The 15,119-nt window shown below is 43.3% G+C and overlaps 1 protein-coding gene across 2 annotated transcripts in view; it reads right to left on the bottom strand.

Annotated features, from left to right (window-relative positions):
- piezo1 (piezo-type mechanosensitive ion channel component 1) overlaps window positions 1-15,119 on the bottom strand; it is a 278,272-nt gene that overhangs the window by 52,436 nt on the left and 210,717 nt on the right. For both annotated transcript variants that reach the window (XM_055649000.1, XM_055649001.1), the window contains exons 25-29: window positions 10,585-10,741; window positions 9,232-9,475; window positions 5,647-5,743; window positions 4,640-4,805; window positions 1,781-1,870 (exon numbers count right to left, since the gene is read on the bottom strand). In XM_055649000.1, the coding sequence (XP_055504975.1) occupies window positions 1,781-1,870; window positions 4,640-4,805; window positions 5,647-5,743; window positions 9,232-9,475; window positions 10,585-10,741 (754 nt within the window). The remainder of the gene's footprint in view (window positions 1-1,780; window positions 1,871-4,639; window positions 4,806-5,646; window positions 5,744-9,231; window positions 9,476-10,584; window positions 10,742-15,119) is intronic.

The raw sequence follows: 15,119 nt of genomic DNA, 5'->3' as shown, positions 1-15,119 counted from the left end.
ATCACCCATTCCTTCTCTCCAGAGATGTTGCCTGTCCCGCTGAGTTACTCTAGCATTTAGTGTCTATTGTTTTCTTTATTGGTACTGCGGCCATACCTTAGCATCGAGTTTAGCATTGTGATTGGGTCCTTAACCATCTTGTCCCACAGGCTAGATTATACTGGGATTATAAAGTGGGAGAGAGAATTTAAAATATTATACACTCCCATTTTGCAAGGTCTAAGTATCCTCAATGTGGGGAAATCATGAAAGCACTTGAGCAGACACTCCACATAGACTCAGTCATTTATGCATCGTTTGGTAAAGAGACAAATAAATTAATTTCTATGTCTCCAATGTTGTTGGACTAATAATGGGTAATGAGTCAGAGTACAGGTGAGAGACTGATAACCTGATTGAATGGTGCCAGGACAACAATCTTTCTCCTAGCGTTAGCAAGACAAAGGAGCTGACGACTTCAGGAAGGGGAAGCTGAGGCTCCATGAACCTGGTTTCACTGCTGGAATGGTGTGATGAGAGGCAACAGCTTCTATCTCCTGGGAACCTGAAGATCTGTCCTGGGCCCAGCACGTTGATGCAAACAGACAGACAGCTCATCAAGGCTTCTACTTCCTTAAAAGGTGGCTACAGAGAATGGAAGACATTGCCTGGTCCATCACGCCGACTGACCTCTCCAGCATCGAAGGGATCTGCAGAAGGTCAGTAAGGCAGCCAGTATCATCAAAGACCCACATCACCCTGGGTATTCTCTCATTTTGTTACAACCATCAACAAATTGGAGCAGGAGCCTGTAAACCAAGAACAGCTTCTTCCCAGAAACCTCCAGGCTCTTGAACACTGCACAACACTAACCTCTACCTCAGCAATGATGGTCTTCTATGGACTGTGAAACATACGTTACCTATTGGTTGTAAAACGTACTTCAGTTCTGCACTATTATGGTTATCTATTATCACTGTTATTAACTACTGTGTTAATTACCGTATTCTTCATTAGTAAATATTTATTTGCGTATTATTGCATTAATGGGCCAGTTAAGTTGTCACAAGTAAGAAATTCATCGTTCCAATGCTGAAACACATTACAATTGCACTCTCTTGATAATAGAACGGAAGCATTTTATGGCTCAGCTAAGCTTACCATACTCCTTACCTGCTACCCAGTGCTCCTACAGTCACACATGATTTGAGCCTCATTATTGGGGTCAACAATTTGGTGTAGATCTGATGGCCTGGCTTGCAAGAAACGAGATAATGCACAGTATTTTCATGTATTGATGATGACAGTTGATGCCAATGGTGGCAATAATGAAACTCGAGTGAGGATTCTGTCCATTTGGTTTCAGAGAGACCATGGACCTGGAGCTCAGCTAGAACATTGATCGGAAGACCACCAACAATCTTCCACGATAAGCTGACGGGGCAATGCCTGAGAGAAGCACATGTAACATCCTCCAGAGCACTGGGCTGGCTATCCCTGTAGTTTGGATCTGTCAAACTCTGAATTGGGATAAGTAGTCTTGGCCTCATGGGCGAAACACTCACGTTCCATTAGACAGACAAAAACAAACAGGTGTAGGTTTTCCACAACTTGAACCAGAATATTCTGCCCTTAATAATGTCGGAAATTCAGCTGATTAAAACAAGCCCTTCAGTTGCAAGTCTAAGTACTACAATGGCATTAACAGATTCTGTTTTCGGCTTCCCAATCAACCACTCTGAAAACATGCCAAGATGCCCAGTGATCAGAGAGATGGCAGAGTTCTATGCCGCTGACTTACTGTCTCTTTATTTGTGCTTTGGACTTCATCTCAGTTTCACACAGGAAATTCATGTTTTTGATGATGCTGGCATTGAATAGTTGGAAGCCCCTGAGGATAAAGAAAGACGTACATTCACAGAATTTAGTTGACATTTAGTACTATTGCTGGACAAAGTCAAGATTCTAATATGTGTTATGGCCTGGTTGCTTTCAACTTGTTTGCCAAAATGGGACACAGTTAGTTTTCCCATGTATTATGTGGCCGGGATCCATACATGTTCCTGAATAGCTAACAACCCAACCATATGAACACCGAATTCTCCAATTTTAATCTAATTTAACTACAAACTACCCCTCCCCCTTCTTCCACCCCCTTGCTTTCTGCAGGAATTAAAATGGTTAGCAAATGGTACATCAGCCTTGGTGAACAGAGCACAAGTGGTCGCAAAACAGTCGTCAAGTCAACATTTGGTGTCCCCTACGTACACCAAGGCCTACTGGATCTCCCCGTTGCTGAACATTTTAACTCCTCTTCCCATTCCTATCCTGACCTTCCTATCCTGGTCCTCCTTCACTGCCAGAGAGAGGCCACATGCCTCACAATTCACAACTCTTCAGTTCATTTTGTCTTTTCACCTCTGGGCTTTGTCCTATTAAAAAACTCTCTCACCAGTATCCACCTATTACCTCATATTCCGTTTGGGGAGTCTACACCCCCGGGGCATGAACATCGAATTATCCCAATTCTGTTAGTCCTTGCTGTCTCCTCCCTTTCCTCAGCTCCCCTGCTGTCTCCTCCCACCCTCCAGCCTTCTGGCTACTCCTCCTTTTCCCTTTCTTGTCCCCACCCACCCCCACCCCCGATCAGTCTGAAGAAGGGTTTCGGCCCGAAACGTTGCCTATTCCCTTCGCTCCATAGATGCTGCTGCACCCGCTGAGTTTCTCCAGCTTTTCTGTGTAACCTCCACCTATTACCTGCCAGGCTTTGTTCATGTCCCTCCTGTCTTCTATTTCCCTCACCCACCCCCCCCCCCCCCCCACCCCCACCCCACAATCAGTCTAAAGAAGCATCCTGATCCAAATCGTCACCTATCCACATTCTCCAGAAGTGCTGCTTGACCTAAGAAAGACACAAAAAGATGGAGTAACTCATTGGGTCAGACAGCATCTCTGAAAGAAAGGAATAGGTGATGCTGCCTGACCCGCTGAGTTATTCCAGCTTTTTGCGTCTATCTTCGGTTTAAACCAGCATCTGCAATTCTCTCCTGCACATTTCATGCTGCTTGAGCTGCTGGGTTCCTGCGCCACTTTGTGTCTTTTTTTGCAAACCGGCACTTGCAGTTCCTTTTAGATAATGCTCTGCCTTTCTGTGTTTTCTACTTCTGGATAGCTTCACATTTATCCACATTGCACCGCATCTGCTCATTCAATTAGCATTTGGTGCCTTGATGCCCCCTGTATCCCCCTCACTAAACAGCGGGGGAATAAGACAGGTGTTATTAGAGAACTTTGAAACATTTAATTCCCTCATTAATATATATTGTGAATTGCTGCATGCAAGCACTGATCCCTCGGGTCCCTAGTTTCTGCCTACCACTCCGGAAGACCTACTTAATCCAAGTTTCCCAATTTTCACCACACCTTTGGCCTTTCTCTCAACCAATTCTCAAAAAATCCCTTTATGTTTTATCAATGACTATTTCCCTTTCAGAAATCGATATCGATTTCATCTAAAGCTTCTGATATTCAATGTCTGAAACACCTTCCTTCTTGCAGAAACATGGCTTGCCCACTGTTGCAGTCGATGGGGCCCTCACTCACAGTCCCTCCATTTCCTACACATCAGCTCTTGCACTACCGCCACTCCCCAGACAGAGCAGAGACATGAATCCTCGGCCCTCACCTTTCACCTCACCAACCTCAGCATCCAGCACATCATTCTTTACTGTTTCTAATGGGATACCACCACCACTAACATCTTTCCCCCTCCCCTCCCCCTTTCAGGTTTCTGCAGCAATCCCTCTCTCTGTGACTCCCTGGTCTGCACCTCTTTCCATGATCATCCCTCCTTAGCGCTTTAACCCTGGTAGGTGCAACCATCCAGGACCCTAAAGGGCCTTTCAAGGTGAGGCAGAGATTTTCTTGCACTGTTGCATTTGAGCCTTCTTGCTGTGGCCTTCACTAGACCGGTGTGGACTAAGGCACCAGGGCTCCGTCCACAATGGTCATCTCGAGCTTATGATTGCAACTCATTCCCATTCCCACACAGGCGCTCCCCTCCTCAGCCTCCTCCACAGAAGTGTAATATAAGTGAGTGGTTGTTCCTCTGGTTACATTCCACTTGAGAGGCCTACACCCAGCTGCATGAACAGACACACACAAAATGCTGGAGTAACACAGCAGGACAGGCAGCTTCTCTGGTGGGAATGAATGGGTCGCGATCACTGAATTTCCTAATTTCAGGTAATTCACACCCTCAGTGTTCCTTTCCCACTCCCATTAGTCCACGCAAGGTCTATCTCCCTGTATTCGCCTTTCCAATCCCCCCCCCTACCTACCTTTGCCATTACAGGGACTTATCACCCTCCCACCCCTGTGCCACTGGCTCATCACACACACACACACACTATCCATCTGGACATCCTCTGCCTTGGTTCACCACCCCTTTGCCCTCCCCCTCCCATCCGTCTAATCTCCACCCCCCCCCCCCCCCCCCCCAACCTATCTAATGTTTGCAGCAGCATGCCCACAACTGAAGCAGCCTTTGGTGACCATCAGATCATCTATTGAGGATCAAACCCATTACTAGGCGGTTATCAGCACCAGAGTTTTGCAGGACACATTTTTACTTTGTACCACAGTGACAGTGTTGCTGTACCTGGAGGCTTGCAGCTTGGAGGCTCTCATGTCAGCCGTCACGTGGATGAAATAGTAGCTGAGGAAGACTCTGCGCTGAAGCAAAAGGAAAAAGAAGCAGATGCTGTCCCAGAGAACGCCAGCTTCACCCACGGGCAAACTACACCCTGGATCCTTTAAATCATTCTCTGAAAAAGGACGAATGGGGATACAATGAAGTCGGCATTAAAACCTACTGGAAACAATGTTGCATTTTGTAAATAGTGGAAAATATAGTTGATCAGTAGTTTCAACACCGCTAACATACAATCCTTAAAGGGCCTGTCCCACTTGGGCGTCAAGCAGATGGCGCGCAAAGATTTTGAACATCCCAAAATCCTGGGGCGCCGCGCGCGACCGCACGTCCATTGCCTATGTCACCACGCACCATGCGCGCGTAATGCTCACCATGTGCGCGTCATGTGCGCACATCATGCGTCGTGACGCATAAATCATGTCGCGTAAATTACATGCAAATTACGCCCAAGTGGGACAGGCCCTTTACTGAACGCTCAGCAATGCAAAGAAGGACAACAACATATAATAGCTGCTACATTTGAAACAGGTGTTTCACCTTGACCATTATCACAATATAAGCAGCTTATACGACTCTTCTTATGGCTCACTGCTTTCCTTTGGTTTTACTGTGACCAAACACATCTCAAGCACTGATGACACTGTCCTTGAACAACAGCAGATGATTCACAATATTAAAGACTGTTTTTTACTCTGCAACACAAGAACATGCAAATGAATGGTTTCTGCTGGATTCCATAGGAATAACTTTCTTGTGGAAGGCAGCACAAATGAGCAATGGTGAATCTGCAGCCTGTTTGCTTGATCTCGTTTTCCATTGTGAAGCAAGTTGGACAAGGCATGGAATTGGCTGTGGATTCACGACCACACATTCTGTGTCACTGGCCAAGCACAGTTCACCCATTTGCCTCAAACAAACTTCAAGAACGGTGCACAAAAGAAACAAGCTCTTACCATTATAGTAGCCTTTGATAGTGCAGTGCAAACTTAATAACTGGATCATCCAACAGAAGTTACTTTGGAGCTGCTTCAAGAAGACACAGGCCAGGAGCTGCAGAAATCAGCACACATTACTACCTTAACTTTTAAACAACCTCATCTTGAAGTAATACTGAACATTTGGGGCGGCACGGTGGCATAGCGGTAGAGTTACTATCTTACAGCGCCAGAGACCCGGGTTCCATCCTGACTACAGGTGCTTGTCTGTGCGGAGTTTGTGCGTGCTCCCCGTGACCTGAGTGGGTTTTCTCCGAGATCTTCGGTTTCCTCCCACACCCCAAAGATGCACAGGTTTCTAGGTTCATTGGCTTGGTCTGAATGTAAAATTGTCCCTAGTGTGTGTAGCATAGTGTAATGTGTGGGATCGCTGGTCGGTGTGGACGTGATGGGCCGAAGGGCCTGTTTCTGCGCTGCATCCCTGAACTAAACTAAAAAAAGAAATATAATGACACAGAGCACGAACAGGCACTTTGTCCAACGATGTCTGCGCCAAACTAAACTAATCCACATGAGATCCATATCCTTTCATACCCTGCATATGTATGTGCCCATCTAAAGTTCTCTGGAATATCACAATTGTATCTATTTCCATCACCACCCTGGCAGCAAATTCTAGGCACCTACAACTCTGTGTGAAAAAATACTGTTCCGCATTTCTGCTTGAAACTTTCCTCCCCGATGACCTTAAAACTAAGTCCACTAGTATTTGGGATTTCCATTCAGGCGATAAAAACTCTGACCGTCTATCCTAACAATGCCTCCCATCATCCTCAGCCCCCAATGCTCCAGGCTAAACAATCTGACTTTGTCCAATCTGTCTTTATAGATAAAACCCATTAGTCCAGGCACTTACAGTGGATTCTGCACACTTCCATTTTGGGGGCAAAAACAGGAAAGCAGACTATTATCTAAATGGTGGCCGATTAGGAAAAGGGGAGATGCAGCGAGACCTGGGTGTCATGGAACACCAGTCATTGAAGGTAGGCATGCAGGTGCAGCAGGCAGTGAAGAAAGCGAATGGTATGTTAGCTTTCATAGCAAAAGGATTTGAGTATAGGAGCAGGGAGGTTCTACTGCAGTTGTACAAGGTCTTGGTGAGACCACACCTGGAGTATTGCGTACAGTTTTGGTCTCCAAATCTGAGGAAGGACATTATTGCCATAGAGGAAGTGCAGAGACGGTTCACCAGACTGATTCCTGGGATGTCAGGACTGTCTTATGAAGAAAGACTGGATAGTCTTGGTTTATACTCTCTAGAATTTAGGCGATTGAGAGGGGATCTTATAGACACTTACAAAATTCTTAAGGGGTTGGACAGGCTAGATGCAGGAAGATTGTTCCCGATGTTGGGGAAATCCAGGACAAGGGGTCACAGCTTAAGGATAAGGGGGAAATCCTTTAAAACCGAGATGAGAAAAACTTTTTTCACACAGAGAGTGGTGAATCTCTGGAACTCTTTGCCACAGAGGGTAGTTGAGGCCAGTTCATTGGCTATATTTAAGAGGGAGTTAGATGTGGCCCTTGTGGCTAAGGGGATCAGAGGGTATGGAGAGAAGGCAGGTACGGGATACTGAGTTGGATGATCAGCCATGATCATATTGAATGGAGGTGCAGGCTCGAAGGGCCGAATGGCCTACTCCTGCACCTAATTTCTATGTTTCTATGTTTACAGCAAATTATATATTTGTAATGTTTAAGAAGGAACTGTAGATGCTGGAAAATCGAAGGTAGACAAGCTTCTTATATCTTTGTAACAATCACTGCGACTGTTTTACATTGCTCTCAGACGTCAGTATTGGGGGGGGGTCCCTTATTTAATAAAATGATCACTAACATTAAACCACATAACATAGTTTAAGAATCAATAGTTACTTATTTCTAATTGCTCACTTATTCACAGAGGCAATATTTCCAATAACTATCAACATTTTCTATTGCCAACATTAGCTGGTGAAATGCAATAATATTTTTGAAACCAAGAAAAAAGTTGTATAAGTTTATCAGTTTAGAACTGTATATAAATGTTTATATTGCAATGTGCAGTATAAACATGTTTTACATATTGACATAATTATAGATATGCATATTGAAGTAAAGACCCTGTCCCACTTTCCCGAGTTACTTACGAACTCGTGGAATGTCGGTAGCGAGCTCGGAGGAGGCCATAGGAGGTAGATGTTTTGTAGCGGCTCATAATGCCAGCCGTAGGAACTCGGGGCATCAGGTAAGTCGGGACATTTTTTCAACATGTTGAAAAATGTCCACGAGTTAAAAAAATAGCCCCGAGTACCTACGGACGGCTATTACCGTAATTCTCCAAGTTCGAAACAAGGGGAAAACTCGGGAGAGTTCGTGAATATCTCGGGAAAGTGGGACAGGGCCTTAAGCCTCGGGATAATTGAATTTTGTACCAATTAAAATTTGCCAGACGTGGATCAGGTTTTATTTTTATTTAATATTCTTAGTTCTTGTATCAGATTTAATGAAATTGATTTTAGTCTCTCTCCTGGAATGTGACATTATAATCATAAGTATTCAGTGATTTATTCAGTCAGAAAAGCTTACATTGAATCTGCAAACAGTTCTTCAATGCTACACACGTCTGTTTGCACCACTTGCCAAATGTTAAAGCAATGGTAATTCAATCAATAATTTTCTCATTTGGTTTAGTTTATTTTAGAGAAGCAGTGTGGAACATTTAGTTCAGAGATACAATTTAGTTTAGTTTACTGTATCTCTAAATGTTTTGTTTCCTACACACAAGGAGCAATTTACAGAAGCCGATTTTCCTATAAAGCCGCACGTCTTTGGAATGTGGGAGGAAACCGGAGCACCCAGAGAAAACCCAAATTGTCACAGGGAGAACGTACAGCCTCCACAGACAGCACTCATAGTCAGGATCGAATCCGAGTCTCTGGCTGTGAGGCAGCAGTTTTACCGCTGCGCCACTGTGCTTCCCTTATAAAACTTGCGGAGGACTGACAATATAAAGAAACATTCCCAAGTTGCAACTCTTTGCATCCCATTTCAAAATTAAAATCGAAACACTTAAAGCCCTGCCCCACGGTACGAGTTCATTCCAAGTGCTCTCCTGAGTTTTAAAAAAATCAAACTCGTGTGAAGGATGGAGAATGAACGTAGCGGGTACGTCGGAGCTCGGGGACGTCTCTTAGCGGCTCGTAACGCTAACGACAGGGACTCGGGAAGACTCGCTAACGGCAGGTAAGCACGGGAAGACTTGTGAAGATTTTTCAACATGTTGAAAAATGTCCACGAGAGCCCCGAGTACCGACGAGTGGCCATTACCGTAAATCTCCAAGTTCGAATCAGGGCAAACTTGGGAGAACTCTTGGAATGAACTCGTACCGTGGGACAGGGCTTTTAAGCTTCTTCCCAAATGATCTGCATTTGTTAAGCCAAAGTATGAAACCTGCTATAACATGAGGGTGAAGCTGTCTACTTCACAACCCATACACTGGGCTTTATTTTTCAGTTTTCGTTTCTATATTTTCTTGATGTTTCGGTCATGGAAGAACTCACCGAGAGCATATTCTTTGCAATCATCACAGTAATGTTGTACATAATTAAGCAATCCCAAAAGTTTAAACGACTCGCTGCTGGCTTCAGTAAAAGTCTTCGACCGAGTAAAAGCAAATAGAAGGAGGCAAGGAGATAGCCCAGACCAAATACACTTATTCGAGTGGAGCCGGCTGCAAAGATGACTGCTGCCACGAGCCAGAAGAGATATCGGAAGACCACGGCTTTTATCATGTCCAGGTAACACCTGCAGGACAGAAGAGACTGCATATGAACTAATCTGTGTCAGAAGGAACTGCAGAAGCTGGTTTACACCGAAGATAGACAGAAAATGCTGGAGTAACTCGGCGGGTCAGGCAGCATCTCTGGATCGATGGAATGGGTGACGTTTCGGGTTTCTTCAGACTGCCAATGTCTGAAGATGGGTCTATACCCATCTCGCTGTCGCAAGAGAGCAAGCAATATCATCAAAGACACCACCCACCCAGCACACAAACTGTTCACCCTCCTACCTTCCGGTAAGCGCTACCGTAGCATGCGGAGCAAAACCACCAGATTCAAAAACAGCTTTTTCCCTCAGGCCATCAGACTACTCAACACACTTAAGAAAATTCCATGAACAGTACCCAAACAAAGACAACAAACTGTGAAAATAACTTTGGCTCAATGTCTCCAGTACGAAATTTGCACTTTTTCTATATTGCACCTTTCATTGTTGCACCCTTTTTAAAATACCTCAAAGTTTTTGCTACATTTTGGCATACTGTGAATATTTTAATATTTTAAATAATGTATGTCAATTGTCTATTTTTATTGGTATGTTGGCTGTCTGTGTTTTTAATATTACTTGCACATTTGGAGTATGGGGAAACGTAATTTCGATCCTCTGTGTAACTACTGTTGCATAATTGAATTGACAATAACGTTTACTTTGAACTTTGAACTTCTAAACTGCTGCCTGACCAGCTGAGTTACTCCAGCATTTGTATGAAACGGGTCTTCCACATTCAATTACAGAATATACTGCCACAGCGACCAATTGCAATCATCAATAAAGATAAATACGGTATAATTTTATTTAGTATGCTGATGAAATGTGCTGCAAATCATAATCATTTTGTCCCACCGATCTTTTCCCAGTCATTATATTGCAACTCTGTCAGGAGCAAACAATTGAGCTAAATTTGTGAGGTTGGACAACGGATAAAAGTGCTAAAACAAATCTATTTTAATTAGCTTACTGTAAGAGCATTACTTTATCACCAGAACAAATATTAAAAGTCAAAATTGGTTTCTAACACCTAAAAAATGTTGATGTCAAATCAGGAAATGCAGAGCAGCCTGTATCAGACTCACCGACAGTAAAGGAAGTTTGGCACTGGGTTCAGATCCTTGCCCGTCATGGGATCAGGGTTATCTGTATTTTCACCAGCTTTGGTGTTAACTTCTTCCTTCCTTTCATCAATAAATACTTGCCATTGATGGGATGAACACATCAGCAACAGAAAGTCATCTGCAGTTAAAAGGAATCATTAAACTGAGAACTCAGCAAATTAAATAACAAAAGGCAATATTCAACTTAGATACCAGTATCCACTGGATTCTATCACAGAAATCCACTGGACTGCAACATTTCAAACACTGCAGTCATTTGATTCTGTGTGGCAACAAGTAATACATTCAAATGTACTCTCCCCACTTGCTCTTTCATTGTTATCGTTCACCTGGCCTACCTGCTCTTCCCCACTGACAAACACATTCTAGGTTGATAGCTTGCCCTGGTTAGCATGTTATACAATCACTAATGGACAAGTACATGTTGCCTTCTACTTTGCTTAGAACTCCAGAATCCAACAAACTGCACATGGGGTGCATCGTGTAAACCAGGGTCGGCAACTTACGGCCCCCGGGCCGAATGCGGCCCGTAACCCAAAATCATCCGGCCCGCAGGCGGATTTTTTTCCCCCGTGATCATCCAGCCCGCCGAGCGCCGAGCGAGGTCGAGCGCCACCGAGTACGGCCGAGCGCCGAGCTCTAGCTGTACCGCATCATGCGCAAAGCCGCCGGCACGGCCGCACGCCTGCTGCGAACACGTTTAAGAAAGAACTGCAGATGCGGGAAAAATTGACGGTAGACAAAAATGCTGGAGAAACTCAGTGGGACGCGCAAGGATTGCATGAGGCTGCCTCACCTGCTGAGTCTACCTGTGCATATCCCATATTCCTCCATGCCCTGCATAAGCCCATCCAAAAATAATTTAAATGCACTAACATATCTGCTTCAACAACCACCCCCCGGCAATGCGATCCAGGTATTCTCCACCCTCTGTGTAGAAAACGTGACCCACATATCTCCTTTAAACTTTTCCCCTCTCACCTTAAAGCTATGCCCTTGAGTATTTGATTTTTCCATCTTGGGAAAAAGCTTCTGACTGTTCATCCTATCGATACCTCTCATCATTTTATATATTTCTATCCGATCTCCCCACAATCTCCGGCATTCCAGAGAAAACAATCCAAGTCTGTCCAACCCTCCCTGTAGTTCATACCCCCTAATCCAGGCATAGTTTTGGTAAACCACTTCTTTGAAATATTTCCAAAGATGTGCTTTACCAGATTTTAAACAATAATAGCAGATTAAAATGTCTAATTTGGCAAGTTATTTACATATCCAAATAAAATAATCAGTACTTTGAGGTCCACTGGTTTGGCTCACAGCAATAATTCCCACGTTGACTGCAGCCTAAAAAGACCAAATCAACAAGTAGGTCACAAGAGAACCATCAAAACCTGTTTTTATTCACCTGAATCTGGCACCAAGAACACATTCCTCTAAATCCTGGCCAAAACGGAGCAGGAATAGAACCAAAATTTAGCAGCGGATTCATGCATTGCAAGGCCATTTTGGTCAAGTCTGTGTTTCTGTATATAAAAAGACAAGCTGCTGAATGGTGCCAGTAAGTCTAAGGCCCAGATCAGTGTTGCAGATAAGAAATGTATGAGTGTCTGTTCAATTGTCAGAATGAATAAGATAGACAGTTACCCTGCTGGTTGTTGATTGGCCAAAGCCTTGGCAGGTTTGTTTTGAGTTCCAGGGTAAATGTTGCATTATTCAGTTAAGTTAGCTTCCTTCAAGAAGCTTCTCCAAGAAACAATTATGGGAGACTCTGTAATTGGTTTGGGGAACTGTCTATAAAGTATTGATGTGATTAATATGTTTGATTGGACTGTAAAGAGACCACCCCTATGTAGTTCGGCCCCTCAAGGTCCGTGGACCTATAAAAGGTGGCTCCATCTTAGGTTGATGTCGATCTTCTGGAGGGACGCTTGGGACTGCCTGACCTTTTGGAGTGTGTCTGCTTGCCGAAGCTGAAGGGCTTGGTCAGGCAGAGACAAGGATCGAACCCGCGGTGGTTTAGATATCGTGTCGGGGAATTTGCTGTTCAATCTAAAAATAAAGTTTGGTTGTTCTAGTGCTTGACAGTGTTTTTTGACTGAACTAGATTGGGGGGTAAGCTTGAGATGAGCGTATTTACAGCAGCACACTGCAGCAGCAGTAGAGCTGCTGCCTTACAGTGCCAGAGACCCTGGTTCGATCCTGACTACGGGTGCTGTCTGTACAGAGTTTGTACATCCCCCTGTGTGGCAGTGTGGGCTGTCTCCATGTGCTCCGGTTTCCTCCCACATTCTAAAGACGTGCAGGTTTGTAGGTTAATTGGCTTCTGTAAATTGTCCCTTGTGTGTAGGATCGCACTAGTGTACGGGGATCGCTGGTCGGCGCGGACTCAGTGGGCCAAAGGGCCCGTTTCCACATTGTATCTCTAAACTAAACTAAAACTAAACACGTTTTCTTATTTTCCCATTTTAGAACTGAAGGTGTGTTCCCGAAAGGCTTACATGGTGAATTTATGCAGTGAGATTGAGATGGCAAAGAATTTATGCAGCACAAGTTCTTGAGTACCACATTAGCACGACAGATCACATCTGACAGATCCCAGACATCCTCCATTAGAGGCAGCTAAATGGTCTGAGGAGCTGGGATTACTTTGCGAATATAAATAATAGTCACACTTAAGTGGGAAGGGACAGAAACATTTTGACGGTTAGTTACTAAAACGCACTTGATTCACACATCTATTTATCTGGCACACAAACAGTGCAGGCACATGACTGAAAATCATTGAGCTATCACTGGGGAACTGGTACGTTTGATAGAGAGAGGGAAAAGGGAGATTTTAGAAATAAAAAAGTATAAATGCTGCTAACAGCACGTTCGGCCACACACGATGAAAGAGAAAAAGAGTTTAATGTTTCATGTCCAGGATCTTTCATCACAATTAGGAATGGTGACAACCAGAGTATGACTGGCAAATCCAGTAACAGTCATAAAGTTTGTTAAACCACTTAACTCTGAATTTATAGTGCAAATGTCAAATTGTTTAGAAACTCTCCTGGGCACTCCAGTGAACTGAAATGCCTGAGCTGATTTTATTAAGGGAGGCTGGATTCTGTCAGATTTTAAATATTGCTGAATGAAGGCAGCATGGAACCGGCTAAAGTTTGCAGGTTTAGAATTAAGTAAAGCACTAGGTATCTGATATACGTGCATTGAATTGACACAAAAAAAAAAATCACACAGTCCATCACTGGTTTTTAAAGGGAGCGATATGTTTTAAACTTTGGATTTTACACCAAAGACTTAAACTGTTTCTATTTGCATACTGCAGGGCCTATCCCACTTGGGCGTCATTTGCATGTCATTTACGCGACAGGCCGGTAGCAAATGTCGCGCGAAAATCGTCTAGCAGTACAAGTATGATATTAATTGTGTTGACTCCGCATTGATATTCATTACTTCTTCCAGTGGGTCTAAAATTATACTTTGGAATCTTGGTATATATTTCTTCATAAAGTCACATACCTGTAGGTATTTAAAATATTGATTGTTATTCAATTTAAATTTTGATTTTAGTTGTTGAAATGATAATAAATTTCCCAATTCATACAAATCACCTACCTTTTTAATTCCCACTTTTTCCCATTGTCTATATGTTTTATCCATACCAGATGGTTTAAATACTGGGTTATTCACTATTGGTGTTAACACTGATACATTTCTTAATGTTAAAGTTAATTTTATTTGTTTCCAGATTCGTATTGTATTTTGTATAATTGGATTCTTCTTATATAACACCAGTCATTGAAAGTAGGCATGCAGGTGCAGCAGGCAGTGAAGAAAGCGAATGGTATGTTAGCTTTCATAGCAAAAGGATTTGAGTATTTTGTATAATTGGATTCTTCTTATATAACATATTATCCAGCTTTATTGGGGAAAAAATGATCGCTCCTAGATCGTAAGGGGCGCAATCCTCTTTCTCCATTCTTATCCATTCCAACTGTTGAGCAATAAAAGCCTTGTTTATTTTCATCAATGTGAATTTTCAAGATAGAAAATTTGGGTATATCAATAATTCATCCCTACTTTAATGTTCTTTAGTCAGTAACATAATACCTGTCGGGAACAAAAAAATGAGCGTACAGACAAATTAAATTCATTTGCTCCAATTTCTTATGAATTGTGAGAATGTATTTTGTTGGTTTATGAGTGTGAGCTGAAATTAATATTTATCAATGTTTAATGTTAAAAATATAAAGAGCCTGATCCACCTACGTCGCGAGTTTAGAAGAGTTTGCCCTCGATTCATACTCGCAGCATGGTCGACACGAGGTCCTAGGAGGTCTTTGTAACTCCCCTTCATGCTCGAGTAGTCCCCGCGTACTCGAGGCCTCAGCTAAGTCGCGGCGTTCGTTTCAACATGCTGAAAAATGCACGCGATTAAAAAAAGGTCGCCATGGAAAAACTCGATATTTTTTTACTCGTAGGTTTAGTCG

The sequence above is a fragment of the Leucoraja erinacea genome, chromosome 17, assembly GCF_028641065.1.
Source record: "Leucoraja erinacea ecotype New England chromosome 17, Leri_hhj_1, whole genome shotgun sequence".
NCBI lineage: Eukaryota > Metazoa > Chordata > Chondrichthyes > Rajiformes > Rajidae > Leucoraja > Leucoraja erinaceus.
This window is presented reverse-complemented; position numbering and strand designations above follow the sequence as displayed.